At 46.2% G+C, this 23,517-nt stretch overlaps 1 protein-coding gene across 28 annotated transcripts in view; it reads right to left on the bottom strand.

Annotated features, from left to right (window-relative positions):
• Positions 1–4,972: 4,972 nt before the first annotated feature.
• LOC138916700 (liprin-alpha-1-like) overlaps positions 4,973–23,517 on the bottom strand; it is a 108,298-nt gene continuing 89,753 nt past the window's right edge. For 13 of the 28 annotated variants that reach the window (XM_070229906.1, XM_070229907.1, XM_070229899.1 and 10 more), the window contains 5 exons: positions 23,146–23,321; positions 22,964–23,061; positions 11,888–12,063; positions 10,853–10,921; positions 9,549–9,962 (listed from right to left, as the gene is read on the bottom strand). In XM_070229906.1, coding sequence (XP_070086007.1) covers positions 9,690–9,962; positions 10,853–10,921; positions 11,888–12,063; positions 22,964–23,061; positions 23,146–23,321 — 792 coding nt within the window. In that variant the 3' untranslated portion in view covers positions 9,549–9,689. Of the gene's footprint in view, positions 6,355–7,269; positions 7,338–9,548; positions 9,963–10,852; positions 10,922–11,887; positions 12,946–20,468; positions 21,016–22,963; positions 23,062–23,145; positions 23,322–23,517 lie in introns of those variants that run through there. The other 15 variants (XR_011424028.1, XR_011424027.1, XR_011424029.1 and 12 more) reach the window with 7 other exon arrangements.

Genomic DNA, 23,517 nt, shown 5'->3' on the forward strand with positions numbered 1-23,517 from the left:
CATCCCTCAACTGTGTGATCTTGAGCAAATTATTTCATGTCTTCACAGGTCATATGTCACTTATAAAAAGGTACTTATAATATCCATCTCATGGAGTTGTTGTCAGGGTTAAAATGAGATGGTATATGTGAAACATACAATGCCTGGCAGATAGTAAATTCTCAGTGAAAGGCAAATATCATTATTAATACCATCCAAATTGCTCTACATTATGCACATTCTGACCTGAACCCTAACCCCAACCCCCAATGATCTGTTACACTCTCCTACTACAGGGCCACTACTCCTCATTATTGGAAAAAACTGATGGGGTAGCAAAACATAGGAATATACATTGAATTCAAAGCATTTTTCATCCAGCTTTCTTGGGCCAGCGCCATGGCCAAGTGGTTAAGTTCGTGTGCTCTGCTTCAGCAGCCCAGGGATTAACTGGTTCAGATCCTGGATGCAGACGTGGCATCACTCGTCAGGCCACGGTGAGGCGGAGTCCCACATTTCACAACCAGAGGCACTCACAACTAGAACCTACAACTGTGTACTGGGGGGCTTTGGGGAGAAGAACAAAAAAAAGATGGCAACAGTTTTAGCTCAGGTGTCAATCTAGGAAAAAAACAAATTTCTAGCTTTCTGTCATTAAAACATGACTATAGCTTTGCTGGTTATTTTTATAGCTTAAAAAGTTATCCTGAAGCTGTTGACATAATGCATTGGATAGTTTCATATTAAAAGAAAGTAATGGATCAAATATAAACCCTTGGCTTTTCTGGCAGGGATAAGGGATCAGAACAAGAAGTCAGATCACCCAGGACAGAGAAGAGCCCAAGTAGAGTTAGCCAAAGGATACTGAGCGTTGAGGACAAACTTTACTTATGTCCCACTTTGGATCTGGAATGGCACCATAAGCACTGATTAACTAACTGGTTCATTGCCATTTCTTGTCACCTGGTCTATAAATTCTAAATGTTTACCATATTGACCTACTTCCCCTAACATGAAAATTCTAAGAATAATTCACATTTGTCAAGTCACCGTTCATAAGGTCCTGCTACCTTTGCTCAGGTAGCACTGGTCACGAGTCTCTAAGCTTTTCTATGTGAAATTGCCTATGAAAAATGCATGCCACAAACCACCTTGCAGTCTATTTCATGCCAATTTGTCCTTTTCTGTCCTTCCTATCTCTTGTGAATCACTCAAATCAGAGTTTTATCACTATGTCAGAATTGGATGGCACCAAAGATCTATGGGGACTGAATCACTGATTGTATCTCAGAGGCATAATCCCAGGAGACCAAGGACCAAAGAACTCCTGCCACATCACTGTCCCTGAGACTTTCTCAAGCCATGTTTAAACACACAACACAATCTGATTCAATATTTCAGGAGAAGGAGAAAGAATTACATCTGATTACATAAACATTATCATTACTCTGGATGACATAAAATCTAAAGCTGGGTTGCATTTGTTCCAATTAAATCAGCTTTTATTATTTTTAAGCTCTGTTCCTAATAGCCATGGAAAGGTTGACTGGCTCTGGACACACACACATAGCTTTCAAACTACCCTTTCTTACATTGTTCCCTGAATCGAATATTTCAATGACCAACATCTCTGGGTACCCATGAACCCAATAACATAAAATTATTCTGAAGTAATTAACCTGATGAATATCAACAGCTGTCACTGTGCTACCTTCCTAGATTCTAAGGGAGCTGTGGATCTTAGAGATGTAGATTAAGATAATTGTATAGCCTCAATGAATATATTGCATTCAACAGAAATTGGACATATAAATCTACACCATTCAGTCTCTAACAGCGGCCCTGGCAGTAGCCACAAAGATTTGATTTTTCCCTCACTACCCTTTTATTTAAGCTTTATTTCCCAGCCCCCTAAGCAAAGCAATTTTGGTTAGAAGGAAGACAGCACAGTCCTTGGTGTGGTTTAACACACTTTCTTTAACACACATCTGCCACATTCATTTGGTCAACCAAGTCACTGAGGCTGGCCAGGCTGCAGGGGATGAGACCCCACCTGTCAGTGGGAGGAGCAGCAGAGAAGCTGCAGCCCACGTGAAGTTTTGTCGTACGCCATAGTTCATCAAGTCTAAGATGCCATCGTTTGTAAGACACATCCTGACTTCAAAGACACCAAAATGTCACAAAGGAGTCACGACAGAATGGATGAAACGTAGTGCGTGCATGCTGAGTTGTGGTGTAAAATGGGTGGGCTGCAGTTAATGTTCAAAACTTGGGTAACTTACATTCCAAAGTGAGGACCAAGAAGCAATTTTTCCAGACATCTAAAGACTGAGGGTTTAAAACACAGAGGGTCTCCCTAAAATAACTATTAAAATATTATTATAGAAAATGTCACACAAATGCAAAAAGAGAATACTATGATAAACCCTCATGAATCCATCACCCACCTTCAACAACTATCAACCCACACGGTCAATTTGGTTTGACCCATATCCTGACCTACCCCTCCGCCAAGATTATTGTCAAGCAAATCCCAGACACGGTCATTTCATCTGTAAATACTGGGCACACAACACGTGCCCTCCGTTGTAATCATAGTAACCCACTTGGCCCAGCAATGAATAACACCTCCAGCCTTCCTCACGGCAACAGTGAACATGGATTCAGCTCTGCTGGGAGCTGGGGAGGAGAAAGGGAGGTGCGGGAAAGCTGAAATTCTCATCCCCCAGAAGGAGATGCCAAGAGGCAAAGTCCACACTGGAGGAATCGAGAGGCCACATTAAGCACGTGTTATGTAGGAGCCCGGGCGTCACGGCTCCCTCTCTCGGCTCACCATGTTCCCACTGGGGGGTGGGTCCCTTGGGGTAGAGCCAGGTCTATCCATCCGGGTATCTCCCGGGCAGGGCAGCTCTTCTCCAGAATGTCGAAAGGTGGAATGGGGTGAACGGGGGCCCCACAAGCATGTGTCTGTGTGCAAATCGCAGGATCCTGTGAACGTGAGTTTATTTGGGAAAGGGGTCTTTGTAGGTGTAACTAAGTGAAGCGTCTTGAGGTGAGACCATCCCAGATGACCTAGGTGGGCCAGTGACAAGTGTCCTCGTAAGAGACAGAAGATAAGACACAGGGTGGGGCCACGTGAAGACAGAGGCAGAGACGGGAGACCCGGCTCACAGCCCAGGAGGCCAACAAGCACTGAAAGCGGGAAGAGGCGAAGGATGGATCCTCCACGCCAGCCCTGCTCCTCCCTGCACTGGGTGTGCCCTCGGCGTGTGCCAGGTGGAGGGGGCGCACGCAGTGCTGGCCTCAAACAACAGGACTCCAAAAGGTGCCCCACTGAGTCAAGGACACGCGGATGCAAAACCACTGGCTACTACTCCTCACCGAGGAGTTAAGCTAAGGAAATGTCAGAAACAGAAGCCTCTGAGCTATTTGGGAATGCACTCGATGACATGTCGGTGGTTAGGACAGCAGCCACAGCACCCGGACGGCCACCTCGCTATCCACCTGCCGGAGATACAGGGGAGACACGCTCCTCCCCAGACCCTGGGGAGCCCATCCCCATGAGCACAGGACTTAGCCAGCAAAAGAGCAAAGAAAACCCCAAACCCACAATTACCTTAAAGTGCATGATGTGAGACTTGAAAAGAGAAACTTAAGGGCAGCAATTATGAGGCTAAAGGAGGCTCGACAGAGTTCTAGCGGTGGGAAGGGTCCAGAGAGTCTTCAGTGTGGCCACACCTGGCTTGCGAATGGCTCCCATCCCCGCCGACTGCGGGCGAGCCCTGGGACACTGCGTGTGGGGCGAGCAGACCCGGGAGGCGTGGCTGAGAGTGCGCCTAGCACAGCAGAGTGCGCCTAGCACAGCAGAGCTACTGCAACACCGGCCTGTGCTCTCTGCGTCGTTCTGAGCTGACCTTTTGTTAAAGGCGTAAACGGAACCACCGAATGAAGTTTTAATCAAACACCTGCAACTTAAAGAGTCAATGATGACCTGGTCTGCTTCCAGAAGCTTCAGGCTACCCAAGGCTTGCCCGGCTTTGGTCAGGCAAACGGACTGGTGGGTGAAAAAGCAGGGAAGCGCTATGTGCTTTTGAGTCTCACGCTTAAGTGAACCCAAGAACGAGGAAATGCCAAGAAAAGGCTGCCCCCAACAAAACTGGAAAACCAGCCAGCACAGGCTCTCAAGAGAACACCAAACCACCGGATCGCTGTGCCCTGACGGACACCAGCTGGAATGTATTCACCCGAATAAAGAAAACACGTCACTCAGGAGAGGCGGCCGTCAGCCCTGGAAGGACAGCAGAACAGGAAAAGGAAAACCGAGGCGACAGTCAGCAGCGCCCACCCAACACAGCGCGAGGCATGGGGTCGGCCTGGGCATCGTGCACCCCCAGACCTGATGACAATACTGCGGTGGGGGGAGGGCGGGCGACAGCACGTAGGGGCTGAGGCATCGGGTGCCCTGGGCCTGGCGCTGCCAGCCACGAGCGCCGCGCCTTGCCGCCCTGCAGCCGGGCGCGTCCTGCCTGCCTGCCTGCCCGGGGCCCGTCGGCGCGTCCCTCCCCTCTCGCGCCGGACTGCTTCATGACTCAGGACTCCGTCTGAGCGCTCCGAGACCAGGCTCCCTGGGAACCGGAAGGACACAGCCCAGGGCGGGAGCAGCAGGAGAGCAGGGCCCCAGTGCGCGCATGGACTGACGCGCCTCCGCGCCTCCCTGTGGCCTGCGGTGCCTCTGAGCGCCAGGCTGCCCGGGCCTGGTCCCCCAGGTCTCAGCGAGAGAGGGTCTGGGCCTCGGGGGCCGAGGCGGGAAGCCCCTGGGCTTCCTGGCGGGGACGCCCCCATCCTGTGCTTCCACCCCCAGCTTTTTCATTCTGTCAACTGATTTCTACCCAAGAAAGTCCACTCGACCACGCTGCCGCCACTGAATCAGCCTGGAGCCGGAGATGAGCCAGCTGCGGCCGATTTGTCACAGAATGACAGCTTATTCTCAGTATCCTTTATTGGCAGTGGAAAACGCCTCAGTACTTTATTGAAAGAAAGCAATAAATAATACTGTGATAAAAATAGTTCAAAAGGAGACTGTACATACTTTGTTACATAATCAGGAGGTTCACACAAGATTAACAGAAAACAGAATGTAACAACGAATGAATCGTACAAGGAAGTTAAAAGCAGAAACCGAATGTAAACCGTCCACCGACAAAATGAGCTGTATAATAAATAATGCACCGTGGTGGGAACACATTTCCTGCTGGCTCTTTAATGTGCCATTTAAAAAGGAAAAGTTACATCTGCTACTTAGACAGTCCAAAACGGCTATATCGTCAAAAGCTAAAAATGTACCAATAGGTCCCTCCTTTCAACATGTTTACAAACAAATGTAAAAAGATGATTTACATAAGAAAAAATAAGGCCTTTAGTAGAGTCGCACTGCGTGGTTTCCTGGTTTCAGGGAGCCCGCGCCTTCCTCTTCCGGCACGGGCGTCCCTGTGGAGCGCGGTGCTTCCTGCTTGGTCCTCAAAGAGCAGCGGGGCGGGGGCCCGAGTCCGCCCATCGGGGCAGAGCCCAGAGAGCCCCCCAGCCCTTCCTGCGGCCGAGAGAAGTGCTCCCGGCTGGGGCTCGTGCCGGGCGCTGAGGACAAGCCGTGCGGGTCTCCAGGGACGAGCTCTTCAAGCTACTGAGAGCCACCAGAGATGCTCACAGTTCTGACGGCCCCTTCAGCCCAAATTTTATCAGAAGCTCATATTTAACACCAGGTACTTTCAGTCTGTTCACGCTGCAGAATAAAGCATTTCTTGCTAGAAAAAGTAGAGTAAGGTCAGTCATTAAAACACAATTGCTTGAAATTAAGTCTGCTTGTTTCAAAATGATTGTTGTAGAGCTGGTTACATTTGTCAGGATAACGCGCACCATGTCATGATGATCTTACAAATGCAAATGCAGTAAAATCCTCTTCTCTCTCGCCGATTATTATTAAAAAATTAATGATAATTACAATAAATGCATAATTTACAAAAGCCCTGTATCTTTTCATAGGATTTATGCATACAAGCATTACAGTACATTCGTTTGAAAGACTAAAATTAGATAGAAGAACAGAATCGATTTGAAAGGATATTTATAGCCTGGATATACATGAAAAAGTAACTAACTATATAAATGAAGTCATGTTTACATAAATATAAGAAACATTAAATTCTAAAATATTTTCTCTATGGTATTCGTGAATTTTTCACTAATTAAAAACTCTGTAATAAAATATCTTAGGGTCCATGTAACAAGTATCAACAGATTGCAGATCCACTGAATTCTGAAAGGCCGTCTTCGCCGGGTCCCGAGCGCTGCACGGTCATCTGTAGAAGTAGTGTGGGTAAACTGGAAAGGAAGCACAAACAGGACAATCAGCCTCAGGACGGGCCGCCCGGCGCGCACCTGCGTCCTGAGGCCCAGCCCTGCCTCCCTGCCCCTTGCGCTGTAGCTGCTTGAGAACTGAGATGAAACGTCAAGGAGTACGCGTATCAATGAGAAAATTCCTTGCTGACTTCCTTTTGGCGTATGTCTAAAAGTTACCAATTAAAAAGATTAGGAAACCAATCAAACCTTCTGGCGGAGACGTGAAAAGTGGAGAGCGGAACAGAGCCCCCGGCCCTGGCGCCACGAGCAGGGGCTGGGCTCCCAGCCCCACGTCACCCCTTCAGCGCGAGCGGGCTGCTCGTAACTGCACCCCTGCGATGGCAACGCAGCTGTGTGTTTAAAACCACCCGCCAGGCCCTCAGGGTCGCACGACAGCGTGGCCCCAGGAAACCTGGCCGTGCGGGGTGCGGCTCATTCAAGACCGTGTATTTCGAAGAAAGCCAGTGGGCGCCGCTGACCTGGGAGCGACACCAGCGCGGATGCCAGGGTCAAGGCGGAGAGCCGCCGTGCCGGGCGCTCTCAACCACGGGTGGTCGCCAGCCAAGAGCTGAGCCGGTGAGCTCCTGCCACGCGCTGCTCTCCTGCCTCCCCACCCCCAAAAGACATTAGCAGATACTGAAAAGAGTCCAGCACTTTCAGTTTTAAGGAAAAAATGCAAATACACTTTTTTCCTTAACAAATGAGGATACACGAACCCCTCTGTGACCAACTGTGAGCATACAGAACACCAGAACCACGTAACGGGTGCAGCCGGGCTTGCATGCGTGTTCCTAAAGGCCTGCAGGAACGGAAACGGGCTCTCCGGGCCAGGCAGCGCCCCCGTGCGGTCACCCGGCCGCCTCTGCGGCCTCCGGGCACGCGGAGCCCTCTACTCACCACGGGGCTTCAGCAGGAGTAAGTCCTGACCGTGGCGGCGTCCAGCCTCTGCGCTCCCGACACGCTGCCTGCTCCGACACCGGGGAGGAAGCGTGCAAACACAGCGTGCGGTTAGTCTTCAGACGTCACACGGGGCACACGTACACACACATCTGCACACCTACAACACCACCTACTGAGGGCTCCCAGGGAAACTGCTAGATGGGAGCGGACGAGCCAGGGAAAGAGAACCTAAGTGTCGCCAGGAGGGGGTTCTCTTCAGCCCCCAGCAGCCCTGGGAGCCACTGGCAGCTAATCTCACGACAGCAAGGACGCCTCAGATGATACACACTTCGTGATGTCCTCTGTGTAAGTGACAACTACTTCACCTGGTAACTTTGTTTCTCCTGAAACTCTCTAGATTTGCAGAGCAACTAGACTTTTCTTCGGGGCCTAAACGTGATATCCCCAAGGCCGGTGTGAGGTAGATAACCCGGGGCAGCGCTAGACACCACGGGGTGCAGGTGACCGGAGTCAAACGCAGGCCTGGCCTGACGGGAGACGCGCCCTCGGGCCACCTGCCCTCCGCGCCTGTCTGAGGGAGCATCCAGGGCACTCCTCCCCAGGGCCTGGCTGCAGGGGGTGGGTAGAGGACAATGACTCATCTAAGAACACTAAAACCCAGTCTCAGTTTCTGCCGGAAGTGATGTGTACCACTGAGGCCTTGTTCCTGTCGAGAAACACACGGCACGGCCAAAGAGGTGAGCCCCGCCTCTCCCTTGCAACCTGGACAGAAAATGTGCAAACACCTGGAGCAGATATTCCCGACTGCCAGTTACACAGTTTGTGTTCCCACGGGTCCAGCAGGAACACGTTTTATCAAGAATGTGCCGTGGTTCCAGAAGAGATGGCACGACAGCCGGCACTGTCGGTGAGCATGGGTCATCTTTCCAAACCCTGACCCTGAGGTCCCAGGAGGCCAGCTGCAGCTTCCCCGATGCCCCTTATTTAAGAAGGCATTGAGCAGTCCACTCTCCCGGGGTTGGGCCTCAGTTTTCCTACAAGGGTCAACAGCCGTCTTCCATGTAATATATTCCCTACACCTCTCTCTAGGCTTATTTTTAATTTATCTGAACTCTAATCTCAATGTCGCCGTCAATACTGAACACGGGAAGTGTGACTGAGTCTGAGGAAACTGGGCACGAAGCTGTGAAGAAAATCAGAAGGCGCTCCGTCAGCCTATTCAATAAGTGGAGGGCCGAGTTACCGTTAGAGTTATACAAATTACCTCATGCTCCTTAGAATAAGAATGCTACTGAAGACACTGCTACTCTTGCCCCATTAACCAGATCACTGAGCTCTGCAGAGAGATGCAGGCTTCCAGCAGCAGTGCTGCCCTGGGGGCCATCTCACCAAGCGTCCGGCTGAGCGAAGGCTTTACACACACGCGCTTTTCTCTCATTTTGATATAAGCAAGTGAGAGCCAAACTCACAAACCTACATACGGGAAGGGCTAAGAACAGGGAAACTTGTAAAAGCCAACTCAGGACAATTTTTAAAAGCGCTTCCTTTCCCATAGCCGATCCATGGGCCACAGAGAGGAGAACGAAGTCCTTCGTAACGGGAGTGTGGCTACAATGGCCCCAGCGGCCAGCACCACACGGGACCAGGACCCGCAGACGCCTCCTACGAGCCTGACGAGGAGCAGCCGTTTCACTGCCACAGCCGCTGAAGAGGACACGGCTGTACGACGACGGCCCTACAGACGGGGAGACTGAGGCACAGTGCTCGAGGCTGTGCCCCTCCTCAGTGGCAGAGCCAGGGTCCACCGAGGCCATCTGCCCTTGATCCTGTCATCGTGGGGGCCGCGGTCAGAGCTGAGAGGTCTGTCAGTAAAGCGCGACCAACTTGTCATCAGCCGTGTCCTCCAAGCGGAGCGGCGGTCAAAGGGAAAACCGCAAGCTCCATCTGGAACCCTGACTGCAAGGCTCGTGCGCTCCCACGGCCCACTGCGCTCCAGTGACGACCTGCCCAGGCTCACCTTCTTCCTCCTCTCCGTCCTTATGGTGCGCAGTGACAGGGACCAACGCCAGCAGGGGTGGAGAGAGGAAAGGGAAGGCTCACAGAGGGGGAAACTGTGTTCTCTAAGATGGACTCAGTCACCTCTCCAGGTGGAGAGACGTCCCGGGAGCACCCGGCGTGGCCCGAGAGCTGCTGCACCACCTTCCGGCGGAGCCTTCCAGGGCTGCCTGCCACACACACAGGCTACAGGACGTCCACTCAGCACGCCGAGAACACACGCGACGCTCAGCTTTATTAGTTGGAAGGATATGCTAAGATTCAACCAGACAAGACTCTAAAAAACCTACATTATTGTTAAACTGTTATGCACAGATGTTAGGATTCATTTTAAAACACTTAACCTGGGCATGCACCAGTACTCAATGCCTTGTAACACAATCAAGAGGCCATTCTGGATCACGGTTAACATTCCAGCCACAAAGCTGCTCATGCCGCCCACAGCGGCTGGCCGCCCCTGCACACCTACCGTCCAGCTGCGTCTTCTTCGGCTGCATGGAGGGTGAGGACAGAGAGGACGTGACCCGGAAGTTGGCGGGGAGAGTCTCTGCGGACCCAGCAGCTAAGCCACGAACATCCTTTGGTCTAAATTTTTTTCTCCAAGAAGGTGCTCTCCTAAAGCTTTTATCATGGTCCTGGGAAATTAAAGGACAGAAAACAAGACTGATTTTAAAATAAAGGACAAAAATAGACAGTCAAGTTACCAGCCTTGACCTGACTGCTGAACTCGTCACTGCATGTTTGTTCACACCTATTTAACCCGTTCCTGATAACCACAGGATCTACTGTCCCCACCGGGAACTTCTGAGAGTGACGGGCCCAGTAACACTATGTGGGGCCCTCACTGGGCATCGATGAGGACGGCCCTGGGCCGGCCAGGTGCATGTGCCTCCTGTTCATCACCCCGTTTCCTTTCTTATCTTGGAGAAATCATCTTCTTGCCGTATAAGATAATACATTTCTATTTGTCTTAAAATAGTTTCCAAGCTGTAAGCAGTTCTGCCTTAGAGCCGGGGAAGAGCCAGCAAGCACTCCTTTAGCTGTCCTCCTAGTCACCAGGCAAACTCACGTTTTCTTAAGGGGCAACGAAGGAAAGAATAAAAACAGTGTGGGAACAAACGAGTCACGACTGTGTGAGGGGAAATTAACATGTTGCGTTTCTCTAATCTCCTTCTAACAGGTTTCTCCAAAGCACAGGGACTCTGGATTGGGGTCAGACATCCAGCGGTCCCCAAACATAGCCCATGGACGCCATGCCTCGGCTGCCACCAATGTTGATGGGAACAACATTTTTGAGGGCTATCAAAACTTAAATAGCAAATATTTTAAAAACAGAAAACCTCAGACTGAAAATACGAGTTTCTTACTATCTCATTTAACACATTTTTGAGAGCAAAGCTTAGCTCAGGAGGTAAAATCATCTCCACACTTAGAAGAGAGACTGCCGACGGGGCTCACGTGCATATGAACAAATAATTCACACTGAATGCAAATTTAAATAAAATTCATTAGGCTGAAAACTCACTTCATCAAAACTTCTGTCCGTCCCCATGACCAAAAGGTTGTTAAATTCTCGTTCCAAGACAGCGCGAGCCTGAAATCATAACAAAACAACAATACCGCAAAGCTTCATCAATCTAATCTGAAGGACGTTAGCATATCACAACTGTTTTTCAAATCAAGACTTTTAAAAAGCTCAGGCTATAAACACCTTGAGCCATGACAGCATTTAATTTAATTGAATTAATTAATTTATTTGAGGAAGATTAGCACTGAGCTAACACCAGCTGCCAATCCTCCTCTTTTTTGCTGAGGAAGACTGGCCCTGAGCTAGAATCCATGCCCATCTTCCTCTATTTTATATGTGGGACGCTGCCACAGCATGGCTTGCCAAGTGCTTCCACGTCTGCACCCGGGCTCCGAACCGGCGAACCCCGGGCTGCCGAGAAGCAGAACGTGCGCACTTAACCACTGCAACGCCGGGCTGGCCCCCACAACCACATTTTAAATTAGGGGATTCCTGCGGAGCCCATGGATGGGCTTTCAGGGAAAGGGACCCATGACCGCTGGCAGACTATCTACGAAAGTGTGCTCTGTGGGTTGGTGCTGGTGGGGGGATGGGGGGTATCGGCAAAAGACATACAATCTTCTGTAGAAGAAGAATAAATTTCCTGATTCTCAGGTGAGCCCGTGTGTCAAAAAGAATCACACAGGGCAATAGAAACAAAATTAACAGAATCTCCATCGGTGTACCTATGAGCATTTCTCTTTCCACGTAAGAACTAAATACACGTCGTCACTCCTACGAGCATATGGACTTGAACGAAGTTTCCCCTTTTTTTTTAATCGCAAGACTCTCATGCTGACAACAGAAAATGGAAGGACAGGCAAAACTAATGAAGAATTAAGCATTGCTGGTTTGGAACCAGTATTTTGTGGATTAGGGATAGTTGTCTGAGGTACTGTGAAGTTTTGTGTCCACTCAGTTAACCAGCTAGACGTCTCCATCAGGAGACCTGACTGAACGCTGAGTGGGAGCCGGGCCGGCTCTGCAGCATACCTGTGTGTTCTGCTTAGGGATCCGTAACAAGAGCGCCAGTGCACTGAAATCGAAGGTTTCATCTAAGGCCACAAGTGCACCGTGAACGCCACTCTCCACCAGATTGTTTGCATATTCTTTAAGACCAATTGAGACGATCCAGCGAATCACTCGATCGTTGCTCCACACAAGCACGTCTACAGGTGAACAGAAACAATTAGAACGGCGTCTGCACAAAGCTGTCTTCATCATGCACACCTGTAACAGCACACAGAAGGTGGGCAGGCAACGGCTGCTGCATTTAGAGGTCACGCCTCGGCCCTCCTCCATCGAAGGGAAACTGTCCCACTAGAACTCATGCTGCCAAAGAACCCAAGAGCAATGAAGTTCTTACGGACATTTATTTTCCAGAGAACAGAAAATGAGGAGGATCCAGGGTCAGAAACCAGAAGGACAGAGAAGAAGCTGAATGCCCACCAGGCACGAGCGCGCTTCCTCTACAGCCTTCAGAGTTTCTGAAACACTTTCTTTTCGTCAGAGAAGGAGTTGGCGCCCTGCTCGATTCAACACAAATCTCTCATTTGTAATCTTGAAGCTTGTTTCCTTGAAGCCTTTTTTGTTGTCTCATTTTAAAAAGAGAGAAACTTAAAGATGCTCTCCAGCATATCAGAGACTGGGGGGAAGATCTTACACCACACGAAGTGATCCATTATTAAATTCGCTCTAGTAGAGATCTAAAAATAGCCACTCCATGAAAATATCTCCGGATGCTCACCAATCACTTCCAAAGACAACTTTTGTCAACTATAAAAAGATTTAAAACAGATACAGAAAACAGACAAAACTGATTTACCCATTTTATTTCCAATGCCCTTTTATACTATACACACACAAACACTATATATATAGTATAAAATATATGCACTACATATATAGTATAAAGTGTGTATATATATATAGTATAAAAGCTGGCTTACGGTTTTTCTTGTGATTCACGTTAGCTCAATCATGACCAGACTATCCTTTAAACGGGCTGTGTCCTCAACCAGTTTTGTCTTCAGTTTCTTTCTTTGTAAAACCTGGGGAAGAAGACAGCACTCACACGCACGGGGTTGTGGGAAGGATTAAACAATTAACCTCTGAAAGTGCTTCGAGTTCTTAAGTCTTACCTATTATTATGACTGTTGTTAGTGATTTCTTTATTCTGAAAATTCTGGGAGATTTTACTTTGAGCTTAATCGTTAAGGTCTTACTTAAAAGCAGACTATTGTAGTCGATGCTTTCGAGGCATGCCGGGTGAGAGGCTCCCATTGCATCTCCCCACCTGCGCTCTCACTGAGCCGCCTCTGCCATCGTCCCCTGCTAAGGAGCTCCTCCTCCACCTCCAAGGCCCAGCTGAACCAGCGCCTCTGTGCTGCCCCCTGAGCCCTGGAGGCAGAGCCACAGGGCTCCATCTGTGCTCCTGAAGCCCTCTGATAAGTGGCTAGAGCAGAATCGCCACACTGGAGTCCAGTGAGCCGACAGCAGAGCCCTGCCCATCTGTGCCCTGCTGTTACCCAGCAGTGTGGCACGGGGTGGCATTTCTGAGTGAAGGAGTACACACGTCAGAACAAGTCACAGGAGGAGTGTTCCCCTTGAGACGGTTCGCGCAGACTGACGTAAGCACAAGAAAGCAGGCACAGGTGCTGTGCCTCAGAGGAGGACCGTGCTTCCTCCCAGAGCTGCAGGGCGTGGTGGCGCACCCTGGTGGTAAGTCACGAGCTGCCCCACAGCACAGCCACACACACACAGGTGCTGTGGTGCTGCGGCCAGGGAGCGAACCTGGGCCGCTGAGTGCTGGGGGCCAGACTTGAACCACCAGGCCATGAGAGGAGGGTCTTCAAAGCACTCATCTCCAACCCTCCCTCCTCTGTAAGGATGCCAGACTAGTTTTCTCCACTTAACAAATTTCCTAATATTTTTAAAAATGGGAAATCACTAACCCACAGCCAGCATCATACTCAATGGGGAAAAACTGAGCGCCATCCCCCTGAGAACAGGAACAAGACAAGGGAGCCCACTCCCACCACTCTTACTGAACATAGTACTGCAGGTTTGGGCCAGAGCAATTAGGCAAGAAAAAGAAAGAAAAGGAATCCAAATTGGCAGTGAAGAAGTGTAACTCTCACTGTTTGCAGACGACATGATTTTATATAGAGAAAACCCTAAAGAAGCCATGGTGGGGCCGGCTCGGTGGCTGAGTGGCTAAGTTCACATGCTCCGCTGAGGCAGCCCAGGGTTCAGATCCTGGGCACGGACATGGCACCGCTCATCAGGCCACATTGAGACGGCGTCCCACATCCCACAACTAGAAAGACATGCAACTAAGATATGCAACTATGTACCAGGGGGGTTTGGGAAATAAAGCAGGAAAGAAAAAAAAAAAAAAGATTGGCAACTGTTAGCCTAGGTGCCAATCTTTAAAAAAGAAAAAAACAAGCCATGGGAAAACTATTAGAAATAAACATCTACAGCAAAGTTGCAGGATACAAAGTCTACTTACAAAAATCAGTTGCATTTCTCTACTCTAATAACAAACTAACAGAACGAGAACTCAAGAATAGAATACCATTTACAATCGCAACAAAGAGAATAAAATATCTAGAAATAGGGGTGACGTCAGCAACATGGCAGCGTGAGCTCACCCAGGACTCTCTCCCCTCCAAATTACAACTAAAAAGAGCAACTGCTTTCCAACCAAAAAAAAAAAAAATCCCAATAACAGAAATCCTCACAGACCCACAGCAGCCAAACGACGGAAGGCGGAGAGGCTGGAGCCGCCCTCGGAGGAGCTGGAACGGGGTCTTCGCTCCCTCCCCTAGAGACTGGGATCGCTGCCGTGGGTGTGAGAAGGAGCAGGGGAGGGGCCGTGCATTGGGAGATCGTGCAGGACTCCCACCGCTGGAGCAGCAGAAACCCTCTAACAGGGGACAGCTTTCGCGTGGGGGAACCCCAGCAAGCCAGGGCCCTGGGAGACCAGAGAGCGAGAGCTGTGCCAATCCAGGTCGGCATGAGAGAAAGCGTCCCTCCTCCCTCCACCCATGCTGGGCGCCACCATCGTGGCTGAAGGCGCAGGGCTCAGAACCAAGGCTCTCGACCCCCATCTAGTGGCGACAGGCTGTACCTGCAACCAAATAACAGCATCATGCGCAAAAACCTCTCCTCTACCATCCAGCAATTTATAAAAGTTCCAGTCCAAAAGGAAAACAATAAAAACACAGAATTATGTCCCGAGGGCTTGGAAATGGGTAAAGTAAGTGAAGAGGAGTTCAAAATAGCTATCCTCAAAATACTCAATGAGGTAAAGGGAAATATAGAGAAACAAGTCAACAAGTTCTGGAGTTACTTCACAAAAGAGATTGAAATTATAAAGAAGAATCAATTAGAAACACTAGAGACGAAAAACACAATGGACCAGATAAAACAGAATACAGATTCCCTGAATGCCCGTGTAGACACCCTAGAGGAGTAAACTAGCATAATCAAAGACAGGCTGAATGGCTCCAGACAGAGGAAGAAAGACAACTAAGAATTAAAAAAACTGAAGAAAAGCTCAGAGAAATAGCTGACTCAATGAGAAAATGCAACTTAAGAATCATCGGAATTCCTGAGGGCGTGGAAAAGGAAAATGGAGCAGAAAGTGTGCTCAACGAAATCAGAGAAGAGAACTTCCCAAATCTAGGGATTGAGAGAGAAATGTGTGTGGAGGAAGCTTTCAGATCTCCTACATTTGTCAATGTAAAAAGACCTACTGCAAGGTACATAGTAGTAAAAATGGCAAAAATGAAGGACAGAGAAAGAATACTCAGGGCAGCAAGGCAGAAGAAAAGAACCTACAAAGGAACCCCTATCAGACCTTCAGCGGATTTCTCGACAGAAACCTTACAAGCTAGGAGAGACTGGAGTGACATATTCAAAACTTTAAAGGATAAAAATCTTCAGCCAAGAATACTCTATCCAGGAAAAATATCCTTCAGATAGGAGGGAGAAATTAAATCTTTTCCAGACAAACAAAAGCTAAGGGACTTCGTAGTCACAGGACCTTCACTACAAGAAATCCTCAAGAAGGCTCTCATACCTGAAAAAAGAAAAAAAGGGAGTAAGGGGTCACAAAACACAGAGTAGGGAGACAAATAGACAGAAGCTAAATAGGATAGCAAATATTCAACTATAGCATTAGGATAAAGGGAAGGAAATCACCAAAGCAAAGATAATCTTATCACTCTAACCACAAACTCACAACACAAGTTGGAATAAGAGATGAAAATAATAATTTCGGAGGGGAGGAGGAAAGGGACTGAAACAATCTAGGCTAAGGAAGTAAGAGACCACCAGAAAATGGACTATGTTATACACGAGATTCTGAATACAAACTTCAGGGTAGCCACTAAACTGAAAAACACAACAGAAACATAAAACATAAATAAGGAAAAATCTAAGAAACCCAGCCTAAGAAACTGCAGAAGTCAATGGGTAGGCTAAAACACACAGGACAAGAAACAAAGGAAACACAGGAAAACCGGAAAACGAGCAACAGAATGACAGCATTCAGCCCTCATGCATCAATACTCACCCTCAACGTAAACGGATTGAACTCGCCAATAAAAAGACACAGAGTGGCAAAATAGATTAAAGAACGAGATCCAACAATTTGTTGCCTCCAGGAAACACACCTCAGCTCCAAGGACAAACACAGGCTCAGAGTGAAGGGGTGGAAGACAACACTCCAAGCCAATAGCAAACAAAAGAAAGCAGGGGTCGCAATGCTTATATCAGACAAAACAGACTTCAAGATAAGGCAGGTAAAGAGAGACATAGAGGGCCAATATATAATGATCAGAGGGACACTTCATCAAGAAGAAATAACGCTTATAAATATCTATGCCCCCAACACAGGAGCACCAAAGTTCATAAAGTAACTATTAACAAACCTAAAAGAAGATATCAAAAATAACACAAAAATAGTAGGGGACCTCAACACCACACTCACATCAATGGATAGATCATCCAGACAGGAAATCAACAGAGAAACAGTGGAGCTAAACGAAAAGCTAAAACAGTGGGACTTCATAGATACATATAGAATGCTTCATCCAAAAACAGCAGAATACACATTCTTCTCAAGCGTGCATGGAACATTCTCAAGGATAGACCATAGGTTGGGAAACAAGGCAAGCCTCTACAAATTTAAAAAAATTGAAATAATAACGAGCATCTTCTCTGATCATAATGTTATAAGGCTAGAAATTAATTACAAGGAAGAAGCTGAGAAAGGCACAAGGATGTGGAGACTAAACAATACGCTATTGAACAAGCAATGGATCATGGAAGAAATTAAAGAAGAAATCCAAAAACACCTGGAGACAAATGAAAATGATAGCATGCTATACCAACTCATATGGGATGCAGCAAAAGCTCTATTAAGAGGAAAATTCATGGCCATTCAGGGACATCTTAACAAACCAGAAAATCAGCAATCTTAAACTACACCTAACTGAATTAGAGAAAGAAGAACAAACAAAGCCAAAAGTCAGCAGAAGGAGAGAAATAATAAAAATCAGAGCAGAAATAAATGGTATTGAAACAAAAAAGGCAGTAGAAAGGATTAATGAAACAAAGAGCTTGTTCTTTGAGAAGGTAAATAAAATTGACAAACTCCTAGCCAGACTTACAAAGAAAAAAAGAGAGAAAGCTCAAATAAACAAAATCAGAAATGAAAGAGGAGAAATAACAACAGACTCCATAGAAATACAATGGATTATAAGAGAATACTACGCAAAAACTATATGCCAGCAAAATGGATAACCTACAGGAAATGGATAAATTCTTGGACTCCTACAATCTCCCAAAGCTCACTCAAGAAGGAGGAGACAATCTGAACAGACCAGTCACAAGCAAAGAGACTGAAACAGCCATCAAAAGCACCCAAAGAATAAACCCCCAGGACCAGATGGCTTTCCTGGGGAATTTTACCAAACTTTCAGAGAGGATTTAATACCTATCCTTTTCAAGCTATTCCAAAAAATTAGGGAGGATGGAACACTTCCTAACACATTCTACGAGGCCAACATCATGCTGATACCAAAGCCTGACAAGGACAGCACGAAAAAGAACTACAGGCCAATACTGCTGATGAACACAGATGCAAAAATTCTCAACAAAATTTTGGCAACCAGAATACAGTAATTCATCAAAAGGATCCTACATCATGATCAGGTGGGATTCATACCAGGGACACAGGGATGGTTCAGCATCCGCAAATCAATCAATGTGATACACCACATCAACAAACTGAGGAATAAAAACCACATGATCATCTCAATAGATGCAGAGAAAGCATTTGACAAGATCCAACAGCCATTTATGACAAAAACTCAACAAAATGGGGATAGACGGGAACTACCTCAACACAATAAAGGCCATAGATGACAAACCCACAGCCAACATCGTACTCAATGGGCAAAAACTGAGCACCATCCCCCTGAGAACCGGAACGAGACAAGGATGCCCTCTATCACCACTCTTATTCAGCATAGTACTGGAGGTCCTGGCCAGAGCAATCAGGCAAGAAAAAGGAATAAAAGGAATCCAAATAGGGGCGGAAGAAGTGAAACTCTCGCTATTTGCAGACGACGTGATCTTATACATAGAAAACCCCAAAGAATCCATTGGAAAACTTTTAGAAGTAATCAACAACTACAGCAAAGTAGCAGGATATAAAATCAATTTACATAAATCAGTAGCATTTCTATACTCTAATAACAAACTAACAGAAAAAGAACTCAAGAACACAATACCATTCATAATCGCAACAAAAAGAAGAACATACCTCAGGGTGAATTTAACTAAGGAAGTGAAAGACCTATACAATGAAAATTACAAGGCTTTTCTGAAAGAAATGGATGACGACATAAAGAGATGGAAAGACATTCCATGCACATGGATTGGAAGAATAAACACAGTTAAAATGTCCGTTCTACCTAAAGCAATCTACAGATTCAACGCCAGCCCAATCAGAATCCCAATGACATCTTTACAGAAATAGAACAAAGAATCCTAAAATTCATATGGGACAACAAAAGACCCTGAATTGCTAAAGCAATCCTGAGAAAGAAGAACAAAGCTGGAGGCATCACAATCCCTGACTTCAAAACATACCACAAAGCTACAGTAATCAAAACAGCGTGGTACTGGTACAAAAACAGGTGCACAGATCCATGGAACAGAACTGAAAGCGCAGAAATAAAACCACACATCTATGGACAGCTAATCTTCGACAAAGGAGCTGAGGGCCTACAATGGAGAAAAGAAAGTCTCTTCAACAAACGGCGCTGGGAAAACTGGAAAGCCACATGTAAAAGAATGAAAATTGGACCATTCTTTTTCACCATTCACCAAAATGAACTCAAAATGGATCAAAGACCTAAAGGTAAGACCTGAAACCATAAGGCTTCTAAAAGAAAATATAGGAAGTACACTCTTTGACATCAGTATTAAAGGGATCTTTTCGGACACCATGTCTTCTCAGAGAAGGGAAACAATAGAAAGAATAAACAAATGGGACTTCATCAGACGAAAGCGCTTCTTCAAGGCAAGGGAAAACAGGAGTGAAACAAAAAAACAACCCACTAACTGGGAAAAAACATTTCCAAGTAATACATCTGACAAAGGCTTAATATCCATAACAGATGAAGAACTCACACAACTCAACAACAAAAAATTAAACAACCCGATCAAAAAATGGACAGGAGACAGGAACAGACATTTCTCCCAAGAAGATAGACGGATGGCCAATAGGCACATGAAAAGACGCTCATCATCGCTGATCATCAGGGAAGTGCAAATCAAAACTACACTAAGATATTACCTTACACCCATTAGAGTGACAAAAATAACTGAAACAAATAGTGATAAATGTTGGAGAGGTTGTGGAGAAAAAGGAACCCTCATACACTGCTGGCGGGAATGCAAACTGGTGCAGCCACTATGGAAAACAGTATGGAGATTCCTCAAAAAATTAAAAATAGAACTACCATACGATCCAGCCATCCCACTACTGGGTATCTATCCAAAGAGCTTGAAGTCAGCAATTCCAAAAGTCCTATGCACCCCAATGTTCACTGCAGCATTATTTACAATAGCCAAGACATGGAAGCGACCTAAGTGCCCATCAACAGATGACTGGATAAAGAAGATGTGGTACATATATACAATGGAATACTACTCAGCCGTAAAAAAGAACAAAATCGTCCCATTTGCAACAACATGGATGGACCTTGAGGGAATTATGTTAAGTGAAATAAGCCAGATAGACAAGACAATCTCTGTGTGACTCCACTCCTATGAGGAATTTAAACCTGTGGGCAAAGAGAACAGATTAGTGGCTACCAGGGGAAGGGGGGGTGGGGGGTGGGCACAAAGGGTGAAGGGTTGCACCTACAACACGACTGACAGACGATAATACATAACTGAAATTTCACAAGATTGTAACCTATCATTAACTCAATAAAAATTTTTTTAAAAAATAAAATAAAGTAAAAAATCTCACAACATGAAAAAAAAATACCCAGGAATAAATTTAATAGGGGGAGGGTGAAAGGGGTGATTAAGCACACGTGTGTGGTGATGGCTTGTAATTAGTCTTTGGGTGGTGAACATGATGGAATCTACATAGAATTTGAAACATGCTATGATGTACATCTGAAAGTTATATAATGTTACAATCAAATGTTACTGCGATAAAAAAATAAAAAATAAAAAGATCTATACAAGGAAAACTATAAGACATCACTGAAAGAAATCAATAATGACAAAAGAAATGGGAAGATATTCCATGCACATGGATTTGGAAGAATAAGCATAGTTAAAATGTCCATTCTAGGGGCCGGCCCGGTGGTGCAGCGGTTAAGTGCGCACGTTCTGCTTCTCAGCAGCCCGGGGTCCACCAGTTCGGATCCTGGGTGCGGACGGGGCACTGCTTGGCAAAAGCCATGCTGTGGAAGGCGTCCCACATACAAAGTAGAGGAAGATGGGCATGGATGTTAGCTCAGGGCCAGTCTTTCTCAGCAAAAAGAAGAGGATTGGCAGTAGTTAGCTCAGGGCTGATCTTCCTAAAAGAAAAAAAAAAAGTCCATTCTACCTAAAGCAATCTATAGATTCAATGGAATCCCAATCAGAATCCCAATGACATTCTTCATAGAACAAAGAATCTTAAAATTCACATGGGTCAACAAAAGACCCTGAATAGCCAAAGCAATCCTGAGAAAGAACAACAAAGCTGGAGCATCACAGTGCCTGACTTCAAAACGTACTACAGACCCATAGTGATCAAAACAGCATGGTACTGGTACAAAAACAGGCACACAGATCAATGGAAGAGAACCGAAAGCCCAGAAATAAAACCACACATCTACAGACAGCTAATCTTCGGCAAAGGAGCTAAGAATATACAATGGAGAAAGGAAAGCCTCTTCAATAAATGGTGCTGGGAAAACTGGACAGCCACATGCAAAACAACAAAAGTAGACCACTACCTTTCTCCATACACAAAAATAGACTCAAAATGGACCAGAGACTTGAAGGTAAGAGCTGAAACCATAAAACTTCTGGAAGAAAATACAGGCAGTCCACTCTTTGACATCACACTTAAAAGGATCTTACTGAATACCATGTCTACCCAGACAAGGAAAACAAAAGAAAAAAAGAAACAAGTGGGACTTCATCAGACTAAAGAGCTTCTGGAAGTCAAAGGAAATCAAGATTAAAATGAAAAAACAACCCACCAAATGGGAGAAAATATTTGCAAATCATATATCCGACAAGGAGTTAATCTCCATAATATAGAAACAACTCACACAAATGAACAACAAAAAAAACAAACAACCCAATCAAAAAGTAGGCAGAGGATGCGAACAGACATTTTTCCAAAGAAGATAGATGGATGGCCAATAGGCACATGAAAAGATGCTCAACATCACTAATCATCAGGGAAATGCAAATCAAAACTACATTTAGGGGCCAGGGCCGTGGCCGAGTGGTTAAGTTCGCATGCCCCGCTTTAGAGGCCCAGGGTTTTGCTGGTTCAGATCCTGGGTGGAGATATGGCACCGCTCATCAAGCCATGCTGAGGTGGCACCCCACATAGCACAGACAGAAGGACGTGCAACTGGAGGATACAACTACGTACTGGCAGGCTTTGGGGAGAAGAAGAAGGGGAAAAAAGAAAAAAAAGATTGGCAACAGATGTTAGCTCAGGTGCCCGTCTTTAAAAAAAAACCCAAAGAGCAAAAAACTACACTTAGATATCTTACACCCATTAGAATGGCTATAATCACCAAGACAAAAAACAACAAGCGTTGGAGAGGTTGTAGAGAAAAGGGAACCCTCATCCACTGCTGGTGGGAATGCAAACCGGTGCAGCCACTGCAGAAAACAGTACGGAGATTTCTCAAAAAGTTAAAAATAGAAATTCCATACAACCCAGCTAACCCACTACTGGGTATTTATCAAAAAAAAACTGAAATCCACAATTCAAAGAGACTTAGGTACCCCATGTTCATGGCAGCATTATTCACAATAGCCAAGATGTGGAAGCAGCCCAAGTGCCCATCGACGGATGATTGGATAAAGAGTATGGGGTATATAAATACACAATGGAATACTACTCAGCCATAAAAAAATAGATGTAATCGTCCCATTCGCAACCACATGGATGGACCTTGAGGGCATCCTGTGAAGCGAAATAAGCCAAATGGAGAAAGACAAACACTGGATGATTTCACTCCTATGTAGAAGATAATCAAACTTACGGACAAAGAGAACAATTTAGTGGTTACAAGGGGCAAGGGGTGTGGAAGGTGGCCACAAGGGGCGAAGCGGCACACTCACATGGTGTCTGACAAATATTAATGTACAACTGAAATTTCACAATGCTATAAACTATTATGACCACAATAAAAAAAATACTTTTTTTAATTTAAAGAAACTAGGAAATCACTTAGGCTGCTAATACACTGGGAAGCAGAAATACGCTAAATCAATTAAACATAATGTACTAGCCTTTTATTTCATTCTGGCTTTCTTCTCTTTTTCTTTCCAGTTCTTTCCGGTCATAATTCAGCCTTCGCAGGCACATAATTCCACACTGGAAGCTCTTTCTATTTACAAAAGAAACAAAATTACAGATGGAAACAGTCAAAAGCCTCCTAGCCAACGAGCAGGAACTGTGTGCAACGACTGACCTGTGGAAGCTGTCCGCCATCTTCAGCTGCCCGCGCAGGTCCTTCTTGGTGAGATAGGCCAGCATGCGCGCGTCCACCAGGCACTCCATGAAGTAGCTGCGGTATTGCGGGAGGCCCAGGCTGGGCAGCCACTCGTTCCCGATCCAATCATGGTTCATGTCCCCGTAGGCGAGTGTCTGCTTTCAACAAGCAAGTACGATCAGTTCAGGAAAAAGAACACCCAAGAGGTCACAAGGGCAGTTTAAATAATCTTTAAACTGGATTTTTAACCTATTACATATCCTTAAAGCTTAAATGAATGACAACACTGTTCTTTATCATTTCAAAATAATTTGATCTCCTATGTACTACCTTTTAAATTTGTCAGTAGAA

This window comes from Equus caballus, chromosome 12 (assembly GCF_041296265.1).
Source record: "Equus caballus isolate H_3958 breed thoroughbred chromosome 12, TB-T2T, whole genome shotgun sequence".
NCBI classification, from domain to species: domain Eukaryota; kingdom Metazoa; phylum Chordata; class Mammalia; order Perissodactyla; family Equidae; genus Equus; species Equus caballus.